This window comes from Mastomys coucha, unplaced genomic scaffold, assembly GCF_008632895.1.
Source record: "Mastomys coucha isolate ucsf_1 unplaced genomic scaffold, UCSF_Mcou_1 pScaffold21, whole genome shotgun sequence".
Taxonomy (NCBI): Eukaryota; Metazoa; Chordata; class Mammalia; order Rodentia; family Muridae; genus Mastomys; species Mastomys coucha.
Window position 1 is genome coordinate 65,743,702 of NW_022196904.1, and position 26,561 is coordinate 65,770,262.

General features: G+C 39.4%; 1 protein-coding gene across 10 annotated transcripts in view; it reads left to right on the forward strand.

The window, feature by feature from the left end:
• Positions 1-26,561, forward strand: part of Akap13 (A-kinase anchoring protein 13) — a 303,651-nt gene that overhangs the window by 174,609 nt on the left and 102,481 nt on the right. Inside the window, exon 1 of one of the 10 annotated variants that reach the window (XM_031387017.1) lies at positions 9,548-10,633. The exons of the other annotated variants lie outside the window; for them this stretch is intronic. Coding sequence (XP_031242877.1) covers positions 10,553-10,633 — 81 coding nt within the window. The 5' untranslated portion in view covers positions 9,548-10,552. Of the gene's footprint in view, positions 1-9,547; positions 10,634-26,561 lie in introns of those variants that run through there. 10 annotated transcript variants of the gene reach the window in all.

The window sequence follows — 26,561 nt, forward strand, 5'->3', positions numbered from 1 at the left end:
TATATGAACAAAACTATATAAGTAAAACCTGCAGAGTCAGTTTAGGGTTGCTTGTATGTAAATGATTTCAGGAGTAAGCATTTGGCATTGGATAACTATTTATTTAAGGGGTCCTCTCTAAACAGTTGTTATTTGCCAGTAAATCCATCTAAGGTTGGAGCCCTGTGAGATTTCTCCCTTCCACCTTAGCATGTCAGTCTGTATTTTCATTGTTGTGGTATTGTCTAGGCAACGTGTTGTTGATATTTTTATGGACCCAACCCTCCTGTCAGAAGACACACTCAGCAGACTTCCTTATCCTCGGGCTCTTAACAGTCCTTCTGCCACAGTGTTCCCTGAGTCCTGGATGTACAGTTGTCTTGTTGATGTTTCCATTTAAATTGGGCACCCCTCTTAGTTAGGGTTTCTATTGCTGCAATGAAACACCATGTCCAAACAGCAAATTGGGGAGAAAAGGTTTATTTGGCTTACATTTTCATATTGCTGTTCATCATTGAAGGAAGTCAGGACAGGAACTCAAACAGGGCAGCATCTTAGAGGCAGGAGCCGATGCAGAGGCCATGGAGGGATGCTGCTAACTGGCTTGCTCAGCCTGCCACAGTAGGCTGGGCCCTACCCCATTGATCACTAATTGAAAAAATGCCTTCTAGCTGCATCTCAAGGAGGCATTTCCTCAACTTAGGCTTCTTCCTCTCTGATGACTCTAGCTTGTGTCAAGTTGACACAGAGCCAGCCAGTACAGCTCAGTAGTATACCCCAGACCAGTTGTTCTCAGTATATTGACAATTGTAGCTTTCTGTAATGGTCTTTGTCTGCTGGGGGAAAAAAAGCCTCTGATAGCCAGTGAGAGCTGCAATTATCTGAGGGCTACAATGTCTGAATAAGTATTTAGAATGCAGTTGGAACTATATTGACTTAGGAAAGTGACGGTGGTAAGTTCCCTTCCAAGATCTGTGACCTCACTAGTCCTGGATAGTTGGCTAGATTTATAGTACAAGCGTTCTTTCTTAGTACAGGCGTTCTTTCTTTCCTTCTTATTGAGCTGCCTTTAAGTCCTGTTAAACAGCTGGTGGCTAAGATGAAAGTGCCTTGCTGGTCATTGTTGTGAATCATAAATGTCACAGCTGGGCAAGGCTATTGATTGCCTTGCCTCCTTGACACCTTTGATAGTGTCTCCCAGTATTATGAATGTAGTCTAAGGGGAGTAGATGTTCAGATCATTTCCAGTGTGAGAGTCAGTTCTTATTTGTGGGACGCATGAATGCTGACATAAACCTGACAGGAAAGTCCTACAGTGGATTTTGATGTCGTTTCTTCCATAGAGGACTTTTCTTTTTGCTTTGTGTTTTGAACCTTGATAAAAAGAGACGGCTGTACTTCTGCACTCTGGAAAGCATGACTGTACTGTGGTGAGTTCGCTGGGACGGATGAGGAAGTTCTTCCATGGGAAGCTGAGTCATTTCTTGGCTTCTCTTACAGAATGACGGTACCCGAGTTATTCTTTCTTGCTGTGAAGAGAAGAACCAGAGGAACAAGTCATTTCCTAAAGTAATGCACACTGATTCTATGTTGGGATTCAATTTTTCCTAAACTTAGGGTTATTTTGAAGTTTTTATTTCGGTGGAGGGGTTGTCTGTTCAAGACTTACCTGTCAAACTTAAACTTTTCATTTGTTTATGCTAGCACAAACATTCTCTCTCTGTCTCTCTGTCTGTCTCTCTCTCTCTCTCTTTCTCTCTCTGTGTGTGTGTGTGTGTGTGTGCGCGCGCGCACGCGTTTCTGCACATTCTCCTTTCTCCACCTCCCACTCCCATGACTAGCTTTTATGTGAATTCTAGGGATCCAAATTCAGGTTGGCCAGCTTGTGAGGCAAGTGCTTTTACCTAACAAGTCATCTTTCAAGCCTCAGCCCTGACTTTTTTTTTTCTTAAGTTGTTTAATAACTGAATTTGGTCAACTCTTAAGGGAATTTTAGGATTATGATACAGTAATGAACAAAGACATAATCTGTCACTATCTGGCCTATGTGCCTTAAAGTGCATTGGGCACTATAAAGAAAAATGAAATGCTGTTGCTTTTAAAGTGTCCATCTTCTGTTTAGAGGAAGATCAAGCAGGCAGTACCCATGATTATAGGGGAAGCCGCCATAGAGCCAGTGCCATAGTACTTAAAAGAAGAGCTGTAGGAATGACGGGCTATAGATAAAGAGAGCTGAGTTCATAAAGTGAGATTTGAAGGGTAGATTTTGGTAAAGGCAGGCAGAAAAGGAGGGAGGATCCTAGAAGTTGAAATGAACTGGGGAATTAAAGTAGGCTGAACTGCATCATAATCTTGGAACTTGGAGACACCAGCCTTTTATACATTGCAGAATAGTGGGAAATGAGTTGCAATGAAGAATGTGGACAGTATGAAGCTTGTGGTATACACACAGAGACAGAGAGACAGAGAGAGAACCTTCGTGCCAGCACATCCTGGTCACAGAGGAGTTCAGCTAGGTCTCAGTTCTCCTGTAATACTTTACCTCCCTTACCTTGTTTCTGTCAGGCATTCTGGTCACTGATGTAGAAGTAGCTGCATGTCCTATAAAAGATGGACACTGCAAAGTCCATCTTACTCATGGTCTTCCTCTTTCCCAGCATCTGATACTATTTACCATTCCTGCTGGGAGATACTTCTTTCTTTGAATTTTCTCAATTTCTTATCTGTGTTTTGATTTCCCAATCTGTATACCTAATTCTTTACCTAGTTCTTAAGCAGTCTCCCAATTTCTAGACATAAACATTAGTTCTGCCACTTACCACAGCTCGTCTTGGACATCTCTGTGATCTAAACCTAAACGTACCTAATCTCTCCCTGCTGTCAATTCCTCTACTGTAGGCCTCCTTTTAATTCATTGTCCAGGCAGAAGTCTAGTCAGATATGACACCTGAAGTGTTCTTCCTTCTCTGGCTCTAAGTGTCCAGAATCATATTATCATTAAGATTTTAACCCTTCTCTTATTCTCTACCCACTTGAATGTAAATCATTGCTGCTTTCATCTGCTGCCTTTAGCTGCTTTAAGCAACTTTGTATTTAGCATTCCTAGCACTAGGGTATCACTACATATGCAAACAACAAGACGAAAAACAGAGAACTGTTGTAGAATGCATTGGAAAGGGCTACTTAAAGTGTGGAGAAAGCATGCCCTTCTTACTATTAACACCTTAGAGGGGAAACAGAATGCAAGTATATTGTTTGTGCTGGTTTGGAATAAAAGTTCATAGTTACTGAAGCTAGATGTCTTCATCTGAGAAATAATTCTTGTCACCATTACCACTGAGATGGGTAGGGATAAAAGGTGGAAAGAGTAGGTTTTGCTTTGTTTTGGCCAGTGCTAGACTGCCTTGTGTGATACTCTCTGATCAGGCCTCAAAGGAACACTTCAGGGAAATTAAAAAGTAGCAGTAAATACAGTTTGTAGTGATCTGATGAGACAGACTAGCATCTAATTTCAAACGAGGTTTATAGCCAGACAAAGACATTGTTAAACAACATAATGTCTCATTTCCCCATCTAAATAGTAGAGTTAGACTAGATAGGATAACAGCAGTAAAATTAGAAATTTTACTAATATTCCTATATTTTAAAGACCTATGGCTTAGGGTTCAGTTGGCTTTTTTAGCCAATAGATAGCACTCTCTAAAGAGTGCTCATCTGGGGGCAAGGATAGTTTAGCCTGGGGAAAGTGCTCACTCCCAAGCTTGATGATCTGAGTTCATTTCCTTGGACCCCCATTATAGACATCCCTGCAAGTTGTTCTGTAACCTACACAAGTGTATACGCATATATACAAGAAACAAAGTAATAAGATATTTTTAAATAGAACGTATGGGTAGTTTGGTGTTCTGTACAGGAAGTTTTCAGCAATGGATCTGTGTTCCATTGCTACCCTTGCTTTTATAGATAAAACGGAATCAGTGAATAAGTGTGATGTAGTAGGGGCTGAATCTAGGTTTAAAACACTTGCTGTGGCCAAATGGTAAAATAAAACACATAAAAGAATTTGTCAAAGAAGGATATATAGGGAATTTTACAGTAAAATCACAAAATCATGGTGCAGGAGAGACTTACGTAAGAAATAATTCAAAATGACAAATGAGCTAATTTTATAATAAGCCAATGTTGTGGTGTTTACATTAAGCCAGTCATCACAGTCTCTACCATTTTGGTGGATTTTGTTTTGAGCTTCCACATCATAAGAATATAAAAGTATATATAAAAGAATATTTAGTATATAAATCAGGGTAAAGTACTCCCGTTTACATGACACCCATTTGGGGACTCATGGCCCAGAAAGAATGCTTTGAGGAACTTGGTGATCTTCAAATTTTTAAAATGCTGCTGTAAGAGGCAACTGTGTGTTACAGAGGCAAGCAACTGGGATGAGAATACTCTGGTCCTCTCCCTGCAGAACCTGTGCAAGATAATCATCAGCATTGACTACTGGTGGTCTGCATGCTTGCTGTTTTCATTCAAATGTCTGAAAGATATTTTCATAGTGAGAAACTTGAACCTGAAATGTGTTAAAATGTTGATATATCTGTGACATAAAATGAATCAAATCATTGCCATTTTTATTCTAAAAGTAAATCTGTCCTTGTCATTTGACATTTATTTAGAATCAGTTATAAAAATATTATGTTGAGAAAAGAACTCTTTAAATTTTAATTTACGCTTTCTTCATTTTCATTTTAATTCTTTTTGATTGCTGGGACTTCTCAAGTGACAAATTACGTCTGTATTGGAAACTGCAAACTGATCACCTGTGATTCTGTATGACTGATTTAAACTTTAGATGCTATAACTTATCTGTACAGTAGGATTAATAGGATTCTCCTTACAGTGCTCCCTTCCTGCCTCGTCTTCTTTCCCTTGACTTTCCTGTCTTCCTGATTTTTTCAGTTGATTTTTTTTAACTAGGTTGCCAGGCTCACCTTGAAATTCTAGCCTTAAAGGTTCCTTCTGCCTCTGCCTCTGCCTCTGCCTCTGCCTCCAGAATAGTTGAGATCACAGATGTCTATTATCATACCTGGCCACCTTACAGGTCTCTCTTGGGAATAAACAGACAAACATATATATGTGTGTGTGTGTGTGTGTGTATGTGTTTCTTAGTGAACAAGAGACTCAGCCAAGCATTCTACCACTATCATCTTGCTTCAGAAAACATGTTCTACAGACTAAACTGTCAGCTTTTTCTGTCATTCTCTTTTCTTCCCTCCCTCCCCCTCCCTTCTTCCTTCCCTCCCTTCTTTCTCTTCCTTTCTTTCTTTCTTTCTTTCTTTCTTTCTTTCTTTCTTTCTTTCTTTCTTTCTTTCTTTCTCTTTTTTCTCTCTTTCCTGACTTTTTTCTCCTGTTCCCTTCTCCCTTTCATTCTTCCCTTTTTCTCTTTGTTTTTCTTTCTTTTTCTTTTTTTAAGGCAGGCTCTCATATGTACATGCTGATCTTGAACTCCTGCTCCTCCAGTCTTCAGACCTAGTGGATGATTTGATTATTTGTACTCTTGTTCTATAGACTTGATCCTGGGAAAGGATATTTATCTATAAAGAGACTTTTCTGTGAAGCCAGCCATCTTTTGGTCATTTAAACAGTTTGAGCTGAGCGTTGTATATGATGGTTCTCCTTGTAGAGGCAGAAAAGAGTTCAAGCAAAGGTGTTTCCTGATGCTTAAATCTACTAATTTCCCTTATTTTACTGATTGTCCCTCCTTGAACCTTAAGTCTGTGTCCAGTGAAAATGCCAAGAGGAAAGAGGACTCTTCTCATTGCTTAAACACTGACATCTGATTGTTTTTTTCTTTTCTTTTTTTTTTTTTTAAAGATTTATTTATTTATTGTATGTAAGTAGCTGTCTTCATACACTCCAGAAGAGGGCATCAAATCTATTATGGATGGTTGTGAGCCACCATGTGGCTGCTGGTAATTGAACTCAGGACCTTCAGAAGGGCAGTCAGTGCCCTTAGCCACTGAGCCATCTCTCCAGCCCTTCTTTTCTTTTCTTTTCTTTTTTTTTTTTTAAGATAGGGTTTCTCTATATAGCCCTGGCTGTCCTGGAACTCACTCTGTAGACCAGGCTGGCTTCAAACTCAGAAATCGGCCTGCCTCCACCTCCCAGGCGCTGGGATTAAAGGCATGCACCACCACTGCCCAGTGACATCTAACATTTAAAAGGAATTTCTGGGTGGAGATGTTGGCTTTATAGCCTTTATAAATGATTCCCTTCATTCCCCAAGCACACTCTCCCATCTCATTGGAAGGAATCTTTATTCTAATAAGACAAGTGTTCCTTAAGTAGATGCTAATCAAATTTTTTTGTCAAGGAATGTACAATGTTCAGGTGAGTGTAAACCTTTAGCCATAGTAAAACCTTTGCTTTCTGTCTCATCTGAAGACTAAAGGTGAAAAATAAAATCTGCAATAATAATGGGTTTTAGAAAATGTATCAGTTCTCTTTTCTTGGCTATTCATTCATCCACACATAATGAAATTTTATGTAACAAGGTGTTCAACAACAAATCTTAGTGTCCCAATAATAGGATGTAGAAATAGAGCAAGAAAGATCTTGGGATGGGTCCAGCTTCAAACCACTTTTTTTGTACATTGCAGAACTCCACATGCAGACTACTTTCCAGCTTACTCCAGGGACACAGATAGTGAGTGGTTCACCTAGTAGAAAGACCCATCTCTTGGTTTTACCTCAGTGTTGCACGTTCCCTGCCTAGCTGGATCAATCCTTGTGGGTTAAGCAGTACTCCTTTATGTTCTCTTTGAGCTTTTTTTTTTTTTTTTTTTTGAGAGCTGCAAGGTTTTCCGGCCCTTAGTGCCAGAATTCCACCAGGTGGCGCCCTAATTCAGAAGCCTTGCAGTAGACTAATTGGAACCAAAGAAACCACACATTAGTCCCTAAAATCTAAACAATTTGGATAAAGTATTAAATCAAGAAAAATATAACTCCTGTGCAGAAATGTGGTAAACTGTGTGAAAATTCTTAGTAGACTCTTGTGCTGGAAGACTTGAGATTACGTATCAGGCCCGTGACATATAATCTGAGTGCTTGTTACTTCTTTTGAAGGACTTGGTGCTCTTTGTCATAGATAGAGAGCGGGCTGACAATCACAGAGGGGAGAGAGAGGATTGATACTGTAAATAACCCCTATTTCACATGCTTATGAAAAATCTCTGTGTTTTCTTGCAAGTTCCCTAACTTGAAGGAACAGAGAAATGTGCTTAAAATCTCTTTTGAATCTGTAGCTTTCAGCCACAGTTTGGATGTAAAATGATTGGTTGCTGTATTTCAAAATCCTAACAGAATAACTGTTCAGTGGTTCCAGATGTTTTTGATAAAAACTTGGAAATGTAGCATCAGCAGTAAAAGCACAGACTACAGATTCTGTCTTCCATGGGGGAGTGCCGGGCAGATCCAGGGGAAAGCAAGCAAACAGGCTTTCCGCCCCACCCAGAGCATTTGTTCTCTGGGAAGAAACAGATTAGCAAGGACAGTTTTAAATTGTCCTCTTAATATGTTTGCATGTGTAGAGAAGAGAAAAATCTAGATCTCTAAGACAGAAAAAAAACAACAGACAACAAGACTAATATACTGATTTTAAACAGTTCTCTCGTGTCATTCAGAAAATTGTAATGGTTTTGAAACATTTCTCTGATTATGTAAGGTTTCCAAGGACAAAGTTCATGGTTTTCATTTGTTTACGTCTTCTACAAGGCATAGAATGTCTGTTGAATTGATGTGGATTATCTTTAGCTTGATAGAGTTGGTATAGAAAAGCTTTACAGCGACTAAAGCATCTCTGATTCCCTAGAGAGATGCTTGGGAACTTGCAAGCAGGAAACATTTGATTCTAATTAAAACAGAAGGGAGAGGCAGTGAGGAACAAACCATTTGAGAACAGAGGGGAGACAACTTTGTGTTCATTGGGAAGAGGGGACTCTAAATTATAGCTTGGTGAAAGTTGATCTATAAAATATAATAGGCAGACAGCTTTTTTGTACACTTAGGCCTGCCCCACCCCCAGGACCTTTGGATCTGTGCCCTTAAACCATATAATATCAAAGTATTTGTACGTTCCTGGACAGATTCCCATGCTTTCAGTTAGCTTAAGCAGGAATTTTATTTACAACTTCTTAATCTCTTTAATTGTCTTGTTTCTACTGTATTTAGCATTCTCTGTACTAAAAAGCATCACGTTTACTGTACATGATGCCGATGTGAGAGAGGCTTGCTCTCTAGAGGCACCAGAAAGAGGACATTGTTCACCTTCATGCTTTTTAATGTACCTGTGGTGGGATCAAGATGAGGTTTGTGTTAGAAAGAGCTGAAACTGTGGTGTTTGGGTAGACAGATGAATAAGAGAAACAACTGACTACCTTAGCTGGGTTTGCTCTGTTGCTTTCTTTGAAGAGACTAGCCTCTTTAAACACCTGGCCTGAGGAAATGGTGACTCATTAGACCTTCATTACCCCTTTTACAGCTTCTAAAAGTAAATACCTTTCACCAACTTTGCTTGCAATATTGGTAGAAACGATAGTATTTAATGTCTTCACTTCCTTTCTGTTGTGGTATTTAAGATTGCACATTCCCATTCTCCAAATCTGTGTAAGGGGCTTCACTCTGTCCCCTTAAAGAGAACATAGGACAGCTTCTCCTGGAAAGCATTAGAATACTTTTTCCCTTTTTTGGTTTTGCTTTTGACACAAGGTCTCTTTATATAGCCCTGTCTGTCCTGGATCACAGATCTGCCTGCCCTGTATCCCTAGTACTGAGATTAAAGGCATATGTCCACACTTCGCCCACCTTTGGGTTTATTTTAGGTTTTTTTTTTAACCTCCTTTTCTATTCTTTCACCTCCCTTTGCTTCTTTGCTTTCTATTCTTTCTATTTGCTCTCTATTTCTATTCTTTCACCAGTCTTTGCTTCTTTGGTTCCTCTTCCTCCTTAACCCTCCAAGGTTTATTACAGTCCACAATGTCTGAAAATGAATGACTGTGTCTGCTCCTGAGGCATAGGAGATTGGCAACTGGAAAGGTCTGGAGAAGCAGGAAAGCAGGCAAATGAGGTCACATAGTCCCGTGAATGAGAGGTGTGAAGGGCAAGGCGGGTCTCAGCCAGGTGACTGACTCCTCTTAGTCCCAAGAGTCCTAAGAGACATGCATAGATTCATTGTATGCCATCTCTTTAACTTTCTTTAGAACTTTTTCAGACCCCAGATGAAACAAAACCTTAACTCGTGATGACTTCTAAACCTTGCCAGACATTTTTACAGCTAATTCTACATCCTAGAGAAATAACTCTGAAATATTTGGCTAACATTTTTCTGATATTAAATCATTGCCTTGCATTCTGCAGGAAGATGCTGTCTATGCCGTGGCTGGATTCAGTGTTCTGTGTCTTTCCTGAATCACTAAGGCTGTTGTACAGACTTGTAGTGTTTAGGATAACGCCGCCTTTCTTTATTAGCATACTCCTGGCATCTAAGGGACTGAGGTTGTTCCTTGCAGTGTCTGACAGAGCCTTTTTCACTGGGGACTTGAGAGGAGGAGGAGCAGGAGGAAGCCTGTTGGAAAAGGAAGCCTTGTTTTTTCTCTTAGTCTGTAGATGAATCACGTTCCCACCACTGCAATTAGGTTTCCAAACCTCCGAGGCTGCTGGTGCAGATCTGAAAGGGCAAGTAATGACGATCTTGAGAGAGCAGGGTAAAGGGTGTGGAGGCTGCAGAGGGAGGGACAGGCAGGCTAGCTAGCGGCCGCCAGCTAGGGAGGGAGGGAGAGAGGGAGGGAGGACGTCTGGAGGAGTGGTCTGTTTTCCTTGTACTCGGCTGGCTGTCCTTAGATACTTTCAACTTAAGTCAAAATCCAGCCCTGCTGCTGAAGGAGCTGGAGACTGGCTGAAAAAGTGGATACTCTAGAAAATACCTCCAGAATTTTTTTTCTTTTCCTGTCTTTCTTTTTTTCCCCTCCATATAGGTTTCCGTGTCTTTGTTGTTTTAAGGAATTCTCTCATACCATCACTTTGAAATAGCCACCTTCCTTTTTTTTTTTTTTTTAAATCCTCTGTCTTCGTGGCTGAGTGCATACTGGGGTTTTATTACTGGCTCAGGATTTTCTGGATACATGTGCCAACCATTATGCTTAGCCAGTTCGTCCTTAATTTTTCTACTGGAGTTCTCGGCAGTGATGGAAAAGATCTGTGCTTCTCTTTCAGTCAAGATCTGCACAGCAGCAATCTTAAGGCAGATTGCTTGTATTATGAATTATAAACTCCTCGTCTCCGTGCTCTGAAGCTGCCAGAAAGTTCCCACTTAGTTCACAGGACTGGAGTCTGCTTTTTTTTTTTTTTTTTTCCCTTAACCCAAGAGTTTTCTAAATAGAGGAATCTGGAAGCAGAAGTCTCCTCCCGCCCACTGTGAGAAATTTGGAATTTTGGACCTGTGTGAGCACATTGGTCCCTGGATTCAGCAGATATACGCCTGCATTTTGTCTCTTCTTTTCTGCATCTGTACAAAATGTATGAGCGGCACAAAAGACGCTATAGCCTGTGTGACATCTCCAAGGTGGACAGGACTGTCGATGTGGTGTTGCTGAAGGTAAGAAGGGGCCACACCTCATACAGTCTGAAAGTCTCAGGAAGATTTCTTCTGTATCCTTACTGCCAGGTCTTGGTCCTTCCTAAATTAGGATGGAGTGTGAGAAAGCCTGGGCTAACAGTGACAGAAGACCAAGAAGGAAGGATTTCAAAATTCTTTAAAGGCATGTCTGAAGAGAGACCGTGTGTGTTCGTGTGAGTGAGTGTGTGTGTGTGTGTGTGTGTGTGTGTGTGTGTGTGTGTGTGTACTAGAGAGAGAGAGAGAGAGAGAATGAATCTGCGTCAAAGCAATTATTATTAAAAATACAATTTTACTTGTTCTAAGTAGAATCTAAACAATCACAAAGATGGAATTCATTCTCAGAGCTGCCCTTTTGCTAGATGCCTCTGTTTTCTGTTGCTTGCCCCATCTCCACACCTCAATTCCACCTCCCTTTTGCCTGAATCTCTTTTCTCTGTGAGCTTCCTTTTCTGTCTCTTTGTCCTTTTGTTTGTGTAGGTCTTTGGTCTTTCCTATCTATCTGCTCTTCTCCTGTCTTCTGAGTGTTAGTTCTCGAGGGGAAAGAGAAGTCAGTATTCTGTTGGAACTGTCTCTACTTGACTCTTTTTCTGCCTTAGCTTCTGACCAGTGATAAGCTGCAGTTACATTTGTTTGATTTCACGTCATTAGTAATGTTGGGTGTCTAAGCAGGAAGGGGGCGGAGTCTCTGGACAGGCTAATTGTTCACAGAAGACATCCTTGAATCTAAAATTAGTAAGGACTTCTACATTCGGTAAGACCAGAGTCTGGGAATGTTGGACAACTCATGAAGTACTTTTTGGAAGTTTAGCTGTTTTCTGGCAAAGACAGGGAAATTGGAAGTCAGCCAAGTACTTCACAGATGCCAAAGAACCTGAACATCTAAATTTGGGAGAGTGGAGCGGATTAAGTAGAAAAGAAGTAATTTTGGAAAAGTGCTAATACAATGTCTGGGTTAATAAATAGTGGAAGTCTATTGTTGGTGCATCAACTCTGTTTAGTACTTGAGACAACCCACTTTCTTTTATGACATTTCCATTTTTTTAGTGTTGTATGTGTGACATGGCTCACCTGTTTTAGTCAGAGGATAGCTTGGGGGAGTTTGTTCTGTCCTTCCACCTTGTGGGTCCTGGGGATCAAACTCAGGTCATCAGGCTTAGCAGCAAACACCTTTACCCACTGGGCCACCTCACCCCTGTGCCACCATCCCCTACCCCTTTGAGACAAGCACCTACTAAACTCGGTAAAGCAGCCTAGGCTAGCCTAGCATCACCTTCTTCGCTTGGCCTCTCAGGTATGGGTTACCATATTTAGCCTCTCCCTAGCAGAAGCTGGCAAATGAGCTCAGAAACCTAGACACAGAAGCCAGTGAGCTCCACAGTGGGTGCGGCCCCCAGAGCAGGTGTGATTTGTGGTGTGGTGGTGTTCCTGCCCTCAGTAATCACTGTCAGGTGGTTTAGCTTGCCAGGCCTACTTTGTAATTTGGTGTTTTGAACTTCTTCCAAAGATGATGTTGGTCGTAATTTCTCTGAAAAGTCATTTCCTCTGAGAGATAACAATTATCTTCTGATATTTTGCCCTCTTATATAGAAATTTAGAAAGGCTACTTTCTAGGGTCTTTGTCTTGTAATGTCACAGCCCTTTTGATTTAACGGGCCAAGAAAGGGTGGAGTGTTCTTCTGTTGTCACAGGAATCTCTCTTTCCCTCTCTCTTGCCTTTCTTCTTTTTCCCCCTCCCTTGGTGTGGTTTTGAGGGTTTGGGGAGACAGAAGAAAGCAAAAGAAGGGTACTATTTAGGTGGCAGAAGTTGGGGGGAAGGGACAGCTATAGGGGCAAATAGCAAAGTATAATGATATGATATTAAAATATTACAATGAAAACCATTATTTTATGCTAAAAGTAATAAATAGGGGCAGGGAAGAGAGAGTGGTTAAGGACACTTACCGTTTTTTGGAGAGGACCTGGGTTTGATTCCCAGTACACGCATGATGACTCAAAGCCACCCCTAACAACAATTCCAGGGCATCCACTGCTCTCTTCTGATTTTCACATATATCAGGTGAGCACTTGGGGCACATTTGTATATACAGGCAAAATACTCATATAAAATATAAAAAAGTTTTAAAAATTAATCAAATCAAATAAAAAAGAATGCTAAAAATATATAGTATCATACAGATTAGTTGGGTATGAAAGCTTTATATAAGTTAAGCTAACTCAGTTCAGGCTTCCTAATTTGTAGACACTATTTTTATATTTCCCTTTTCTGTGATTTATTTGACTTGAGAGTTATTTGTCAGGCAGTGACTATTTTACCCCATTTCCTATGAGGAAATACTAGAAACATGACTGAGAACTGAGGGGCCGAGTCTAAGAGACTCTTCCTAAGATCAACAGTAACCAGAGAAACATGCACAAGGCTGTGTGCTAGGACAGAGACAAGTAAAGTGCTTCATTTGGGCCAGTGCTCCAGAGGCTGAGATGATGCCTGCCTGCATGAAGGATGAAGGAAAAGTTTTAGAAATAATGAACTGAGTCTCCAAGGAAGAGAGAAACTGATGTGTACTTCCTGGCAGGTGGGAGCATTCTGCATAGCATGCAGCAAGTTAATTGTAAAGAGACTAGAGCCAGAATTGATGTGCAAAAGCAAGCAGCCATGGTGAGGACACTTTCCCACTTTGCTTTAAAAGAAAGATCATTCTGACACTGTGGGGATACATTAGGCCGCTGTTATGGCAGGCCCCAACATGATCAAATAACTTTGTGGAGTAAAATAAGAAGAGAATAGATACTGAGACATAAGCATGGAATGCTTACATTCTTAATCATCGTCTCTTTTCACATACAAGAAAACAGGTTAGAATAGCTAGTAATTCCCTGTTGTCACCCTTCATATGTAATCAGTGATAGGATGCAAACCAAAGTGAGACTCTTCACAGCCAGTGTATTGTCTGCTGTCCTAAGGCTCCCTTGAGTTGACCCATTCCTTTTATTATATGAGTATATACACAGAGGTACACATGCACACATGCATCTATGATTTTCTGTCGTAGACTTGTATTGCAACATTATGTAGATTCTTTCCCAGTATGGGAATTCTTTTTATGACACTTTGGATAGATGCATGATAGCAAGAGTCCATTTGCCTCACCGTCTGTAGCAGCTTTTCCCTATAATTCTTTTACCTCTTCCTCTCTCTCACTCTCAGTGGTGTTCTCCAATTGCTTTCACAGTATTTTGAATTTCAGTATTTTCTATTAGCATTTTAAAGTTCATTTGGGGAACTGGGAAATGGTACAGTCAATAAAGTGGCTGGGTTTAGATCCCTAGAGTCTGTGTAAAGGTCAGGCATGGCAGTACACATCTGTAATTCCATGCTGGAGAGATGGAGACAGGAGAATTCCTGAGGCTTGTTGACTAGCCAGGCTAGCTGACAAGGATCAGTAGGTTCAGTAAGAGATTATCTGAATTGTAAAATGGAGTTTGATAGAGAAAGATCACAACATTGCCCTCTGGCTTCCTTACCTATGTGCAAATTCTATTGGATGCATGTACCACTTAAATACTCAGGTGATCCTCTATATGTTCTCACCATACTTTTACATAGAAGTTTACAAAGTTGGTCATTTTTTAATCTTTATCAGTATACCTGTATATACAGAATGAGATATTGTAATTTTACTTTAAAATGTAATAGATTTTTTTAAAAATGATTTTACTGTCTTAACCCTGATTGGCATTGAACTTATTATATAGACTCTGGAACTCACAGAAATCCACCTGCTTCTGCCCTCTAAGTGCTGGGATTAAAGGTGTGGGCCATCGCATCTGGCTTTAATAGGTATTTCTTGATTGAAATGAATTGATGTTTTAAGATTTGTTAACCAAAAAAAGGCAGTGGTGGTGCACACCTTTAATCCCAGCACTTGGGAGACAGAAGCAGGCGATTTCTGAGTTCGAGGACAGCCAGGGCTACACAGAGAAACCCTGTCTCGAAAAATTAAAAAAAAAAAAAAAAAAGATTTGTGAATATATATTCATAAGCCTGTGCTAACATAATTTTTAGTTAATTTTAGTGTAAAAAATAATGAATAACTTTAATGTTAAAAATATAAAAATGAAAAACAACCGTAACCTCAAGGTTTAGATTGTGAACCTTTTGCTTTGTTATTCCATACATAGAACTCCAGTTCCTAACCTTTGGCATTCAAATAATTCCCTGTGAATTAGCGCCAACATTCCTCATTAGTGTTATATACCCATACTTTCTGTGGCTTACTTTAAATTCTGATCTATGTTGTTTATCACTTCTGTGTAGTTAGTCTTGTCTGTCTATCTGCCTGTCAGAGTCAAGGTCTCAGTAGCCCAAACTAGCCTTGAACTCACTACATAGCTGAGGCTGACCTTAAATTCCTGATAGTCCTGCCTCCACCTCCCAGGTGCCATGATTACAGGCCTGACTCTATTCTGTGCAGACTTTCTGAAGTGTCTTGTAAATAACAGAACCTAGCTGGATAGCCTTCCTTGGTTGGCATCCCTCTTCCTTTGCATATGACATTCTTCCCTTGCCTCCTGTTTCTTGATACAGACATGGCTTCTGGCTCTCTGGATAAATGGTTTATAACTATGAATCATATGTTTAAGATGGGATATGAAATAATTTTGATTGTTGGCAGGGGCCCTTTGGTACCAGCATGCCCTTTTCCCCATTGTTCTTCAAGAAGCTAATGTTGACTTCGTGTGTTGACTGATGAGAACCTTCCATACCCAGACTGAAACTAGCAAATGAGAACATTCTTAGAAGACAGCAAGTGCTTGTGGCTTACTCCAAACTAGCATACCAAAAAGGAGGAGCCCATCAGTGTGTGACCAGACTTGTAAATATAAGATTAGTGCCTGATTTAGGGTAATTTTAGGATCCACTTTTGTCTAGTAGTTTAATAAGTTTGAGTACCTGGAAAAATACAAGTCTATTATTAGTAGTAATATTAAACTGAAAATTTAATGAAAGCCAATTTTGTAACTAACAATTCAGCATGCTAGTTGAATGGTCATGGGATGTTTTCTTTATGACAAATGAAAATAGTGAAAAATGGCAGTCCCCTCTGTGTTCATTGCTTACACAAGCCATATAATCTCACTAGCTGAAGCTCAGAAGGAATATTTAGATGGTGGATTGTTGCTTCCTTTTCTTCAGCCTTGTATCTTTGCCTGGATTGTCTAAAAAGGTTGCAAAGGAAATAAATATTTGTGGTGGCTGGGAAGACTGGGTGTTACCATAGCTGTATTATTAGAATGTTCAGTTACAAACAGTGGCACGACACTGCCAGAAACAAGACAATGCAAAAACATGTACCTCTGTTTGAAACTGGTAGGAACCTCAGGGTGGGTGTCTCAGGTTATCACAGAGGTCCCAGGCCACACTGAAGGAATGGAAAGAATACCAGCCTGGGTCTGACGTTTCTTACAATGTGCCTTTCATTACCCTGTACTCTGTACACTGAAACTCACTAGAACCTTGGAATGCTGACTGAGTGGTGTCTAAGGTAGCTTGTTGTGACAGTGTGACAGTACCTATGGGCAAAGCAAGAAACGGTGACTTACTTTTTTTAGCTGAAGAATCACTAGTATGTTCTGAGTGACTTCTCTCTCCAAATGATATAGGTATTAAAATCTATTCTAATTTTTACCTACCTGCTAAGTAAAGTTTCTGAATCACCTTGAACTAGTCTCTGCTTTTCCCATTCACTGAGTCACTTGACCACTCTGTATTTTATTCATAGCTCTGTGGTTTCGTGAGAGCAAAATCTATGAGGGTAATCTCATTATCATTATATCATCTTTTTTTTTTATTAGCCATTCAAATGCTAGCAGTGTCCACAGTGATCTGAACTTTTTGCTTAACCTACTCAGAATTAGATTTAAAAAAAAATAACAAAAAAAAAGTATAATGCAAGGGACCAGTTTATTTTTTAGTATGTAAACACCTTGGCTATAGAAATAATTTTTGGGAAAGGGTCTAATAGATGACATAAACATTGCTTTATTCAGAAATACCTGTTAACTTTTGATCTCCTACAACACGTGCCAAAGTGTTACCATGCATGTGTTCTGTGGCTAGCATTATATCTGACCAACAGCAAGCATATGAAAGCACTTCTAATGGAGCCACATAGTGTGGCTTTTAGTTGCCATGAGGATGAGGCTGTAGAGATAAAGAATAAAATGGAGAGTGGCACAAAACCTGTGTGCCACATCAGCGATTCAAAAATAGGGCAAGGGAAGGGGGTATTTTTTTAAACCAATTTCTGTGTCTTGAGCAGCTTACTTACATGGTAAGCACAATATTATCCACACATGAATATGATATGCTTGGCGTTGCTTTTACACAGGATGTGGTTGAAAGTGCTGATGCATGTTTTAGCATTCTTCCTTTACTCGCTGCAACATGGAGATTGCCCTCTGGCTAATGGCATTGACCATGACTGGTAGCATCTGACTCAGATTACTGGCTATAATTTTGACTTTGTGGGATGCCTGTCAACTTTTGTTTAAATAAGTTTGCATCTCTTAACTGCTGTACACTCACTTTTTAATCTGTGATATAATATACATAATTTACCATTTTAACTACTTCTGGGCACACTATACAGTTCCATGTTATTAACAGTTATTTTTTTTATAAACATTACTACTAGATAGATCAAAATATTTCTGTTTTCCAAAGTGGAGCTTCTCACCTGTTAAACCATAAACCTTCATTTGTGTCCCCTGGAAACCTCCATTCTGCTTTCTATCTGATTCTGACTGCTCTGTGTACCTTATGTAAGTGGAGTCATGCAGTATTTGTTCATTTGTGGCTGACAGTCTTACATCACTTAGCATAACATCTGAAGTTTATACAAATTGTAAGATGGGTCAGTTTCTTTTTTAAGGCTAAATAATATCCTTTGTAACATCATATACTTTATTTGTTCACACACCGACCATCTGAGCTGTGTTAACTGTTTAGCTGTTGTGAATGGTGTTGTTCTGACCATGTGTAAGTACCTGTTTGAATCCCTGCTTTCATTCTTTGGGTGTATGGCCAGAATTGAAATTGCTGAGCCAAGATAATTATGGTTTTTAGGCATGGCTACATTGTTTGCCACAGTGGCTATAACACTATACAGGTTCCTACCAGCAGTTTCAAAAGATTTCCAGTTTCCCTGCATTCCCAAATAGCAGCATAACGATTATGAAGTGATGGCTCATTGTGGTTTGGATTTGCATTTTCCTAATGTACACTTTTATGCTATTTGTATTCGTAAGTAAAGTTGTCTTAAGCTAATATCACCTGCAAATAATGTGTTATCTAACCAAGTCTTGGATCTATACATACTTTTTAACATTTTGCCTCAAGAATTTGTGAAACAAGACTAAAAACTTTCTTTCCCACCTCTTTAAACCTTGTGGAACCTTTTGTCAAACTCTTACATCTCAGACTCAACATAATTAAACCATCTATCATCATCAAAATTTTCTGCATCTGTTATTGTGGATCCCTCCATGACTCTCTTTTTGTGGATTCTGCCTTTTCCCACAGTTTTCCATTTACATTATTTTCTGTATTCTAAAGGAAGCCTCCATGTGCTGCCACTAGACCAGAGTAGTTCAGATTCCTCTTTTCAGGTCTTTGTCTTCCATATCCCCCACCTGTTCTCCAGTTCCCCATTTGTTTCTATATTTTCTGTAGTCATTTCTCAGTACAGTACTGAGCTTCTCACCCTTGCCCATCACCCCAGAGAACAAAGCAGACTTTCATTTTAGCTCCAACTCCTAGTATTTGCTTAGTGCAAATAGTTGTGAAAATCACTGGGCTTCCCTTAGATTCCTGACAGTCTTATTATTCAAAGGACTTTGAGGCCCCTCCCCTTTTTTCCTTTCATTGAAAATATCTTTTTTTTTACATAATAAATTGTGTTATAGTTGTCCTTCCCTCTACTCCCCCACCTCCTCCCCACCTCCCCTCCTATCCGTATCCACCCCTCTCTGTCCTTCAGTAGAAAACAATCTTCTAAGGAATTAAAATAAAACAGGATAAAAACTAACACATAAGAATAGGACAAATCAACTAAACATAGGGAAAAGAGTCCAAGAAGAAAGGTACAAAAACCAGGTACAGTTGCAAAAATTCACTCATTTGCGCACTCCAGAATCACATAAAAATACTAGGCTTGAAGCCATGATGTATAGGCAGAAGACCTGAAAGACAAAAAAGAGAAGAGAATGTAAATAGAATTAAATTACAATTTAAAAATAATAAGATTTAAAAGGAAAAATCCCTGACAGGACATTATGTGACAAGACTCCAAAGATACCATTGAGAGTTTGAGTTCTATTGGCATCTACTGCTGAGCATGCAGTCTGCCTTTAAGAGTGCTTTGTTTCTCCAGTGAGTCCCCTGGAGAAAACTGAATTTTCATTTGCAAGTAGCTGTCAGCTGGAGATAGCTTCTGGGTTAGGGAGCAGGGTGTATGGCTTCTCATTTCACCTCTAGCACCCTGTCTGATGCAGAGCTCTTGGGCCCTGTGTGTGTCGCCCCATTAAGATGAGGACAGGGATGTGTCTTAACTGTTTTGCTCATGCTTTTTTTTCATTTGCGGCTCAAGTTACAGGCTGTCGTTAATTTCCATGTGAGTGCTGGAAATGGAACCCAGATCCTTTGGAAGAATTGCGAGTGTTCATAACCATTGAGCCCTCTCTACAGACCAGTAGCAGCTTTTTCACAGTTTTTTTTCTTTTTTTTTTTTACTTCTCTGTAGCAGCAGACACAATGGATATGGCTCCCCATTTAGCTTATTGCTTCCTTAACTGCAGAAAAATGAATATCCCACAGTTCTGTGGCTTCTAGGTTAGTGTGTGTAGTGTGTATAATCTCTTGACACAGTCCTCTTGCTGGGGGGAGTACACACATGCGTGTTCACATTAGCACATGTCTGCCTGCCTGTCTATTTTAAATATAACATTTGTAACTTGACCAGGAAAGATGTATTTAGTGCTAGAATTTTTGTCCATGGTAACACATATCGTCTTGGTCAGCACATGGTACTTAGTCTACAAGATGCTAGGGCAAGCTTATTGACCACACTGAAACAATCTTCTCATATAAAGTCTCAATTCTCTGAGGACAAGTTCTTAAACTTCCTCGGTTTTAAGCTGTGGTATCTCCATCACAGGTATTTAACCTATTTGTTTTATTTTTTAACAAAAGAATAAAGCAACCCATGAAGGGCATCTTCTAGTACCTCCGTTTTCAAAAAAGGAACAAAATGTATTTTTTTTTTATCATTTTAAAAGAAAAACATGCTTTAGGAAAGATACAAGGCTGCCTTGTTATGAAGGCAAGAAAAATCACAGATAAGAACAAAAATATTGGCAAAATGTGGCAAAATTGCTAAATGGTATAGCCACTTTGGAAAACAATCTGAAGTTCCCCAAAGTGAAATCTAAGTTACCACATACATAATTGAGCAGCTTATTTCTAGGTATATTCTTAAGGGAAATAAAAACATCAGTCCTCAAAAAAGCTTGTATAAATCATGTGTGTAAAATGTTCATAGTATTATTTATTCATAGGAGCTAGGAACTCAAAACAACCCAAATGTTTAGTATTTGATGAACAGATAAGTAAAATTTAGGTATAACCATACCACGGAATGTTATTTGGAATTAATATAACACTAATACTGCCACATGGGTGAATATTGGATACATTTTGCTAAGTAAGGGAAACTCCCAGAAGACTAAATAGTACATAGCTACATGTCTAAGAGCTTAGAGTAGGCAGGCCAGTAGACAAAAGATGGCTCAGTGCTTCTCTAGGCCCAAAAGAAAAAGATTTACATGTTGGGCTTCTTTTTTATTGCTATGGCAGTGCTCTGAAATTAAATGATGGTGATAATTATATAGCTCTGCGAATAGTCTAATACTAAGTTATACAGTCTAAGTGACTTAAGTTTTGTGGGATAAGAATTTAAGTAAAGATATTAAAATGCAAAATGTTATAGTTGCACATGCTCAGTTGCATACATGTTCTCGAGCACACATACAAAACAAACACAGACTGCATCCTGAATTCTTTGGAAGAAAAGACAGTCTTCATGTAATATATTTTGATCATGTTTTTCCCTTCCCCAGCTCCTCACCACTTACCCAACTTCATGTTTCTTTCTCTCTCTTCCTCAGACAAAAACAAAAACAGTAAAACAGATTAAAAAAAAATACTAAAACAAAAAGTCCAGCAATAACAGCGAAAAACATGGAGCTCATTTTGTGATGACAACTACTCCTGGGCACTGGGCCTGCCCTGATTTATATTCCCAGCATCACTTAATTGAAGAAAACTAGTTTTCCCTTTGCCAGGCAGTTATCTATCGCAAATAGCTTCTTTGTGCACTTAAACTGTCTCAGTGCTGGGCCCTGACTGGCTTGAATCTTTGCAGATCTTGTGCAGTGGTGCCACTGTCTGTGAGTTCCTGTGTGTCTGAGAAATGCTATTCCCCTGTAGTCATCCACCACCTCTGGCTTGTTCAGTCTTTTTACCTCCTCTTCCTTATAGATCCCTGCACCTTGACGGGTTTGATGAAAGCATCCTATTTAGTGCTAACTGCTCCAAAGTCTCTTATTTTTGTACATTGTGCAGTTGTAGGTCTCTATTAATTCCCATCTACTGCAAGGAGAAGCTTCTCTGATGAGGGTTGAACGAGGCACCATCTATGGGTACAGCAGTATATCGTTAGTCATTTCACTGCTATTTCCTTTAGCAGAATCGTTGTAGGATTTCCCTAGACCCATGACTCCTTAGCCCTATGTTCTTGGCCTCTCTAGCACTGTCAGGTTCCATCTCACAGAATGGACCTTAATTAAGTACAGCCATTTGTGTCACTGTTGCACTACCCAGTGTTGTAAGCCTCAGGGTTTGTAACTGCGTTATCCTGGTGCTTGCCTTCTCTGATAGCTTGGAGAGTACTTTCTAGTACCCTAAATGTTAGTTATGAATGTTAGGCATGAAGCTTTTATCTAGAGTTTAGCTAACCACACTGTACTAATGTTGGGGTTTGGTTTTTCAAGACAGAGTTGTCCTGGACTCTTTGTGGACCGGGCTAACCTTGAACTCACAGAGATCAACCTACTTCTGCCCCCTGAGTGCTGGAGTTAAAAGTGTACGCCATCACACCTGGCTTCTAATGTTGGATTTTTTTAATACTGACAAGTATTAAACAAGAAAGGGAGAGAAAGGCATTTACAGGAACTTCCTGTACTGTCTTTGCAAAGTGAACTCACTATAGTAACCTATGCTTCTTTCTGTCAACTACAATGGTTATTAAACAATTTTTAAATAAAATTAGAAGATAGCCATAAAATAAAATTTGAGAAACTATAGAAAAGTTGAAAGGAATATTAGTTTACGATCATTTAAGTGTAGTTGCTCACTTGAAAGCTCAAACTAAGATTTTTTGCTACAAAGGGATGAGATATTTCAGTACCTGTATGTTTTTTTAAATTAATGATAATTAAAAATTAAAATCAATGATATTAATTGTTTTAAAATGTGGGGTAATTCTGAAGTTTAAGCTTCCTTAAGCTAGTAAGTTAACTTGTGTCTTAATAGGACTGTTTGACATACACTCACCCTCGAAAAGAGTCTAGAGCAAAAGGATCAGTCCCAGACCTGCAGACATGCAGGATGCTTCTCGAAGGTTTCCTAGCACTAGCATTTCCTTATCACATAAAATATTCTCTTAAAGAGATTTTACTTTACCTTTTATTTTCATTCTCATGAATAGGTGCACAATAGTGACCACTAAATGTAACATAACCAGTGCCTAAAATGAGAGAAACACAGAGTTTAGTGAATCCATATTCAAGGAGAACAGTGTTTCCTTTACACACTGGCCATGGAAACCGGGATGATATTGAAAAGAGTGAAATTCGAAGACACACATATTAGGCTTTGCCAAAATGTTGGCTGAAAACATCATTGGAGTACTGGGGAGGGCTTAGAAGAGCGGCCTAGTTGAAGGAGGCTCATTTCCATGTTCTTCACTCTGATATTTGAGACTCCTCTAAGCTTTTTTATTTCTGTTAACTAAGTTTATTTCAGTGTTTATGCAAGCTCTGTTATAATAATAAAAGGGGCAAAAGGATTTTTTTATGTTTCTCATTTAAAAATTTACTTTTATGCTGAATTATGATAACTTTAATTGCTAACAGAGAAATGTCTCACAGTAAAAATTAGATACAGGTTAAAAAAAATTAGAACATTCTCTGAGCCACTACTTGGGGGATTGCTTTTATTTGTTTGTTTTAGTTTGGCTTTATCTGTTTGTTTTTTAAAAAGAAAGTCTACTGAGGCTGGAGAAGTGGCTCCACAGCTCAGACCCCATAGTGCTCTTGCAGAGTTTGGTTCTCAGCCCCTATGCCAGGTCCCTCACAGCCACCCACTACACAGGACTCAACACCCTGGTCTCTTCCAGCACAGGAATTCACATGTGTATGCGCACCCGGGGACGAGGGGGTAGTAATAATCGCTTTAAACTGTTTCTTTGACAGTTGTGGGTAATGTTTTGTAAAAGTCACTGACCTTGGTTACTGCTGGTTGCCCTGCCCAGGTCGCCTTTCTGGAGAGGATCTTCTGTATAATGCCAGGGAAACTACTGAAACTGCATTCCACTTTGACCACTCGATCCTGCTGCCTTTCTTCCCTGTGCTAATGAAACAGCAGAGATGAGCAAATAGTATTCATTTTATATGTGTCTAAACTTGTAGTTACAAGTAATTTATTTCTCCTGTTGTCAAAAGTAGGACCAAAAGGTGTCCTTTAGCAAAGTCCTCATCCAGCTTGGTGTGCATTAAGTAAAATTATTTTTACCAGCACTGTAGTTTAGTATTTTTTCACTAGTGATCACAAATATAATGGATATATTCTGTACTCTAGAGGCCATTAAATAAAATTATGGCTTCTTCTGGCACTCTAATATTCATCTAATTCATGATAACTTATTCAAATTATTCAGAATTTCAATTTAACTTCATGATATTAGAAAGTTAAAGTGCTGGCAGAAACTATTTTATATTTTATACTTTTGAGGGTCTAGTTTATATGCAGAATATTCACTGGGTTTAGGGATATAATTCAGCAGTAGATTTCTTGCCTATTAGTCATAATGCTCTGAGTTTGATCCTTAGCACCAGGTCACACGCACATATACCCATCCAGTTTATTTTTGCATTTTGGTGAGGTTTAATAAATATTATATAGTCACTATTCCTTCACATGGGAGTGCATTGATTCAGCTCAAAACTTCCTCTGTCTTGTCTCCTCCTCTTCTCCCTGCTAATCACTAATACAACTTTTGGCACTGAAATTTTGCCTTTTCTAAAATGACCTATAGATTAAAACATAGTAAGTAGGCTGCTGTGTCTAGTCTTTGCCATCTGCCTCTTAGCATAAAACTATTCGTGTTGTTACAATCGCAGATCATTCATTATGAATGTTACATTGTGTGGATATATGACAAGTTATTTCTGTCAGTCTTAGTTTCCCATGAGTTAAGCTGCCGTTAAAAAGTTTTAGTACTGGCTGGCAAGATGGCTCAGTGAGTAAGAGCACTGACTGCTCTTCCAAAAGTCCTGAGTTCGGATCCCAGCAACCACATGGTGGCTCACAACCACCCATAATGAGATCGGACACACTCTTCTGGTGCATCTGAAAACAGCTGCAGAAAATTACGCTGGAGCGAGCGGGGCCTAGTTTCCAAAATCTGACTTAACCTTTCACATGACATTAGCAGTATGTCCGCATTTCCATTACTTTACATTCTGGCCAACACTGCTACATATGCATCTGGAGCCATGAGTCCCCTCATGTGTACTCTTTGGTTGGTGGTTTAGTCCCTGGGAGCTCTGAGGGTACTAGTTAGTTCATGTTGTTGTTCGTCCTAAGGGGCAGCAAACCCTTCAGCTCCTTGAGTCCTTTCTCTAGCCCTTCATTGGGGACCCTGTCTGGCCAACGCTTTGTACTATTAGTCTTTAATCTGAGCTGTTCTAGGAGACATATATTTGTATGCCTATGAGGTTTATTTTAATTTTTTTATGTTTGTCATGTGTATGCAGATCCATCCACCCACCTCACCCCACCCCATCCCACCCCCCACCGCCAGAGGCCAGAAGAGGGCATCAGATTTTCTGAAGCCATAGTTCTAGGCAGTTCTGAGCTGCCTGACATAGGTTTCCTCTGAAAGAGCAAGAGGCACCCCAAACCACTGGGTAGTCTTCCTTATAGTCTTCACTTCTGTTCTCCTGCTGAATGGCACAGCTAGAATGCTTTCTCGTGTATGTCTTGAATTTGTGCTGTTTATAAATAAGCTGCTTATTCTAGTCCCCTGCCTATTTGTTCCCTGTTGAAATAACTTGGCATCTTTGTCAAATTAAGTAACTGGCTTCAGTTCTTTTCCACTGACCTTTATTCTGTTTTACACCAGTTCTATACTGATTGATTCATGTGGCTCTTAAAGTCGTGTGTATGATTTTAGGGATAATAACTATTAGAGTTTCTGATTTGTAGATGTGCTTTCTCTGTATGAGCCTTTAATTTCAGTACATTGTTAGTTCCCGTGATGTAAATATTATTCATCTTTTACACTTTTCCCTAACCAAATGTCTTGGCATTACTATAAATACTATAGCTTTTACTTTCAGTTTTAGTGTCTACATATCTTTGCCAGTACATAAAACCAATACTGATTTGGACATCTGCCTCACAACTCTCAGGCACTTATTCTACTAGCATTTTTGTTATTTGGAATCCTCTTTGTAGACAGTTCAGTCATCTTTGAGTCGTTTCACTTCCTCTTCCAGTTGCATGAATTTTTCTTTTCTGTTTAATGCACTGAGTACCCCTCCAGAGCAGTATCAGATACAAGTGATATAGTGGCTGTTCTTCAGTCTCATTCTTGATTTCAGATTAATGCACTTAGTCTTCTTATCATTGGGGATGATGTTGCCTAACTGGAGGGTTGTTTTGTTGTGTTTTTAAGACTGTCTTATCAAATTGGGGAAGTGTTTTCTGTTCGTGTTCTGATAATTTATTTTAGTAGATACAGTTTTTACCGAGATGTTTTCACCTTTTGGGTTTCCTCAGTTTGAGGGTTGCTAGACCTAAATTGAATTTTTAAATTGCTTATTTTTTTTGAGACTATATTGTATTTACATCATTTCCCTCTTCTCTTTCCTCCCTCCATCAATTGCTGTTATGTATATATTTTTCTTTTGCAGCGATACGATAGAGTTCTTAGAATTAAGCTGCTTGTTCACGATATGCTTATCTTTTACATGTATTGCCTAAGTCAGGTTATCAAAAATTCTGCTGGTGATTCTGCACCATTTCTAAGAGCTAACCAGTGCTTCTCTGCCTTTATCTGGTTTTGATGTTGGAGGCTCAGAAAACCAGCTGTGACTTGTTGTTTATTTGTCTGTTTCCTGAAAGTGTTTGTGTAAAATTTGTGTGATGGCTTCCTTAAGTGTTTGTGGGGTTCACCAGAAAGCCTCTTGGCCTGGGATTCCCCTTGAAGGAAAGTTTTAAAGCACAAACTCATGTGACTTGAATGAATACTGAAGTTATTTATGTCATTGTGAGCAACTTTGATCATTTCTTTAGAGGTAATGAACTTTACACAAAAGTTGTTTATAGTGAGTCTTTATTATCCTTCCTGTGTGTAGACCCTGTGGTCTCCTTCTTAGACTGGTAGTACCATCGTGTAGCTCGGGTAGCTTGTAGACGTCCTCATCAGAGCAGCTATGCTCTGCTGATACCGTTGACCAGCTCTTCTGACTGTTGATACGCTCTGCTGATAGTATTGACCAGCTC